Source organism: Ammodytes marinus, assembly GCF_949987685.1.
Source record: "Ammodytes marinus genome assembly, chromosome: 5".
Taxonomy (NCBI): domain Eukaryota; kingdom Metazoa; phylum Chordata; class Actinopteri; order Uranoscopiformes; family Ammodytidae; genus Ammodytes; species Ammodytes marinus.
The window spans coordinates 11,345,330-11,349,521 of NC_137234.1; the positions used below are offsets into that span (position 1 = coordinate 11,345,330).

A 4,192-nucleotide genomic window follows, 5' to 3' on the forward strand; every position below is an offset into this window, starting at 1 on the left:
TCACCGGGCTGTGAGTGACGAGAACGAGCCCGACCTTCTCGAGGCACACGTGCACGAGAGGTTCAACTCTTGCTCACGTTTGCAGTATAACAAACTGGTTGCTCTTTATGTCAGACTTTTTTTGAATGGCAATGCAATGCATCTCTTTTTGTGAATGACACAGGATCTAGCAGCATTTTCATAGATGTATTGGGCACGTGCAGGCTGATGATGACACAGCGGCAGCCTGCATTCATTGTGTGGTAGCGCTCATCACTACTTTATAACTGCTATACCGGTGGCATGGTAGAGTCAAAATCCATATCGCACAACTTCATACCGTTTATACATTACACCCCTTAGCTATAGTGTGTAACTTTTTATATAAATTATTGTTGGTTACATTCAAGCCATTGACAAACGATCTGACACGAAGTTGATTAAGCCTATTAGCTCCACGTGTAAAACCTGGCCCTGCAGAAGAAGGTATAAAATCCATGCGCGGTCACAGAAGGCTAACCTCATATTGATGCGTCAGTCTTGTTGTAATTACTCATAATTCCACATGGGGGCAACAGAAGTTACACACTATACCTTTAAAGTTAAATGAAGGTCTGCGCTTATATAATTTTGTTGAGTCACTCGCTTTTCGTTGTCTTGTGATCAAATACTGAAATTCTTTGGGTTTTGAACTGCTAACTTGACAAAACAAGCAATTTGAAGAGGTATCCTATTGCTTGTTTTACCTTTTTTCGGCTCAAAGTTGAGGCATTAATTTCTACCTGTTACAACCAACTCTTAAAAAAACATACAATCGTGGGATAGTGTAGCGATTCTGACTTATCTTTAGGACTACAACTATATAATTATTTTAATTTTCAATAAACATACTGATGATGTTCTCAATTAATTGTTGAAGATCAAAAACATTTGTTTTGCAAATGTCGATATCAAAAAAGCATATCTATTATTAAAAAAGAAAAAAATAGATGTCATTATGGCTAAACAGTTAACGTTAAAAAAAATGTTATCAAAGAAAATTGACTTATCGATTACTGGACCATTTTAGCTCATAAACGATAAGTTGCACATTTGAGCCACTTATGGCTGGTGAACAAAGACGCCATGAATCAAGAATATTTCTAATGGCTACACCTTTAATGTTTGATTAACTGGAAACATGTACAGTAGGCCCTCAGTGCAAGTGATGAACATTTAATGAGTCCGACAGCCCCTGACTCGGGCTCATTCTATAAAAATAAACTATAATGTAAAATGGTGAGACTGGGTTTGAAGCATCCAATAAGTTACAAGTCCATCAGGAATCTAAGGTGGAAAAGGAAAGCAGGACCAACAAAAAGAAACATAAAATAAAAACTCAACCACAAAAGAACATGTACAGGATATAACTAAAGTGCATTATGGAATTTCGTCAGCAGCACCGTGATACATTCACAAAATAAATACACACTTTCAAAGTGAAATAAATTATGGCAGAACAGTTTGTATGTTACTAAAAGTCCACGATAGTCATCACATATAGAGCCAAACAAAAGTAGAACACTCAGCCTCCCATTTCTGTGAATTTACATTATATTCAGACAATAAATAGTTCCTCCTATGATCTTCTTGTGCACACAGCTGGTTAGAGGTGGCAGCATATGGCATTGTTTTGATGTAAATCATAGTAACAGAGACCTAAAGATTTTCCAAATAAATATGGACCTAAGAAGATGTTATGATGACAGTTCACGAAACTTTAGGAAATACCAGTATGAAAATACAAATATAGCAAAATACTATCATACAAGCACACCCCGGGGCCGTAATATGATGTGAGTCAGCAATGGCTTAAGTCTCTCAGATCCCGGTCTAGTTGAACCTTTGTCAGTGTCAGTTAGTGTAGTACATTATAAAGGTTTTGGGGAGTCTCTTAGCCGGGGTACTGCGCCCTTCATGTTTCCTTTGTTGTGACAGATCGTGCCCGCCTCCGCTTCTTGTCGCTCTCTCTGCGTCGGCCTAACCTCACCTTTTTTTTCCTCTTGGTTGACACTTTTAATGGCTGGTCCTTATAAGCCAGATTCTTGTTGGTCTCTTGTGGCAGGTTAGGGCCCGCTCTGTCTCTGTCCAGCCTGAACCTGTCAGGGAGGTTCTTTGTGGCCCCTGGGGGCTTCTCGTGCAGGACGTTCCCACTGAACGTTTGGCCCTGGGTTCTGCTCTGCACTGGTGGAGCTCGCTCGTCGGCTGTGTGCACCTCCTCAAGTAGCTCATGAAGCCACATTCGACGCTTGAACTCCTGCAAGGAGCGGCCCTTGTCATGCATCAGCTGGGCGTGGCTCACTGACCTCCTCCTAAAAGCATGAAAGGAAAGAGATAAAGAGTCAGGACAATGAGGCAGATTACATGGTAAAAAACTGAATTTGAAGAGTCGGGGAAGGGAGGAGAGGTTTACCTTTTATTTGTTTAAATTTTTTATTATTATTATATTATTTATTGTTAAATTACTATTTATTGTAATCTTTCTTTGTTCATTTACTCAGTTATTTAAAAAGAATCTCCCCTTTTTCTGCTTCTCAACACACTCACTCACACACACTCCACAAAGCTGGTCGGATCCCATAAGCAAACAAAGAAAAAACAAGATTACACACACCTATACACACACACTGCCTTTCAACACGCTCAACATACAATATGACAATATGCCATGAATTCTTGCTCGTTAGCTATTGTCTTGTCGTCTTTGTCCCGTTCTTGATTTCTTTAATGTGTTCACTTGTAATGTCATGTCCTCCACATAATGCTACATTTGTCATGTCTCTAATCAGTTTTGTCATCTCTTATTAAATGAAATGTTTAAAAAAAGATTTTTTTTTAAATGAGAAGGATTACATAAAGGCTAATCGCATCTCAATACCTACTGCATGAGAGGGGAGCAGTTGAGTCTTTCCTCAGATTTGTTTTCATATTACCACTGAGACAATTAAACCAGCATTTATTATGTCTGAATAAGCACTTTCAACATATTCTCTTTTTTGTTTGACTTTTCTTGTAGTTTCATGGAACACCACAGTGTTGAGTTTATGTGTGGAACGCCTTTAGAAGTGGTGGCAGCTGAAATGTAAGGTCAGGCACCAGGAAGCCTCAGTACAGTAGGTGGCAGCATAAACATGTTTCTGAGAGCCATCACTAATCTGAGCTCAAGAGCTGAAAACAGAGGAAAAACCTCCTGCACCTTCATTTATACTGCTCAGGTAAACTGTAGTTGTGTTTTTTAAATCGAAATGACAAGATGCTGTTTTTTTCAATTGCTTTACCATGTTTTATTTATTAACTAGTTCTTCAATGTTAAAGATACATATTGCACAACATTTATTTTTTCTATTATAAAAAAAAATACTAAAAAAATAACTCACGTCCTGCTAAGTACATCAACAGGTCTCCCATCCAGAGTCACTGGGGAGCACAGCAAGAACACAGCCAGACTCCACTGATGAAGTATTACTATCGAACACATCCTTAAGCCTAATATCTAAAGAACACAAGAAATGTTATCAGTTACTTCAATAGAATAAGCAAAACTTTATTTTATGAATTTAAACTGAATTGTTTATCTACAATTCAAATTGGTGTGTCATGAGAAATCTAGGCAGCTGAAAAATTGTTTTTGAAACACTTTATAAAAGTAAAGAAGAAACATGGACTTACATAGTGGGAATTTTGAGAGTGGAAATCCACAGAATGTCAGTCTGCGGTGCCTCAAGAGAAGATCTGTTTGCAAAAATTCATTCAGAAAATATAAAAAACTTATTCTGTGGAACACAATTTGGCCAGTTCAATACGCAAGTCCAGATCCATTGGTGAAGGAAGCTTGGGGAAATCCCCTGTCAGTCTGCTCCATTCATTTGCCTTCCAACAGTAATGTGTTGAGCTATTTATTTCTCCCGTGTCCCAATTAAAAGAGAGATAAAGATGGAAAGAGTAGCAGCAGCCCGTCAGCTGCAGAGCTGCCACTCCAGTCAGTCTTGCTGTAATCTCATGAAGAGTAACGATGAAGCATCTTCTCTGGTGGCCGGAGAGCAGAGCTGAGAGAGTTTTTCAGTCTAGCACTGTGAGCGAGCCTGTGTGAGTCTGCCCGAGAGGCACAGAGAGAAAGTCAAAACTCCTCTTTGGGTGAAGATGCAGGCTCTACCTTAGCCCCTACCCATTAAGA

At 39.1% G+C, this 4,192-nt stretch overlaps 1 protein-coding gene across 1 annotated transcript; it reads right to left on the reverse strand.

Moving 5' to 3' along the window:
- Positions 1-1,912: 1,912 nt before the first annotated feature.
- On the reverse strand, positions 1,913-3,502 carry pthlhb (parathyroid hormone-like hormone b; the record flags this gene model as incomplete). Its single annotated transcript, XM_080027377.1, is given in 3 exon segments — positions 1,913-1,933; positions 1,937-2,330; positions 3,396-3,502. Coding segments are annotated over 3 exon segments (516 nt in total). The 5' UTR covers positions 3,497-3,502.
- Positions 3,503-4,192: the final 690 nt, after the last annotated feature.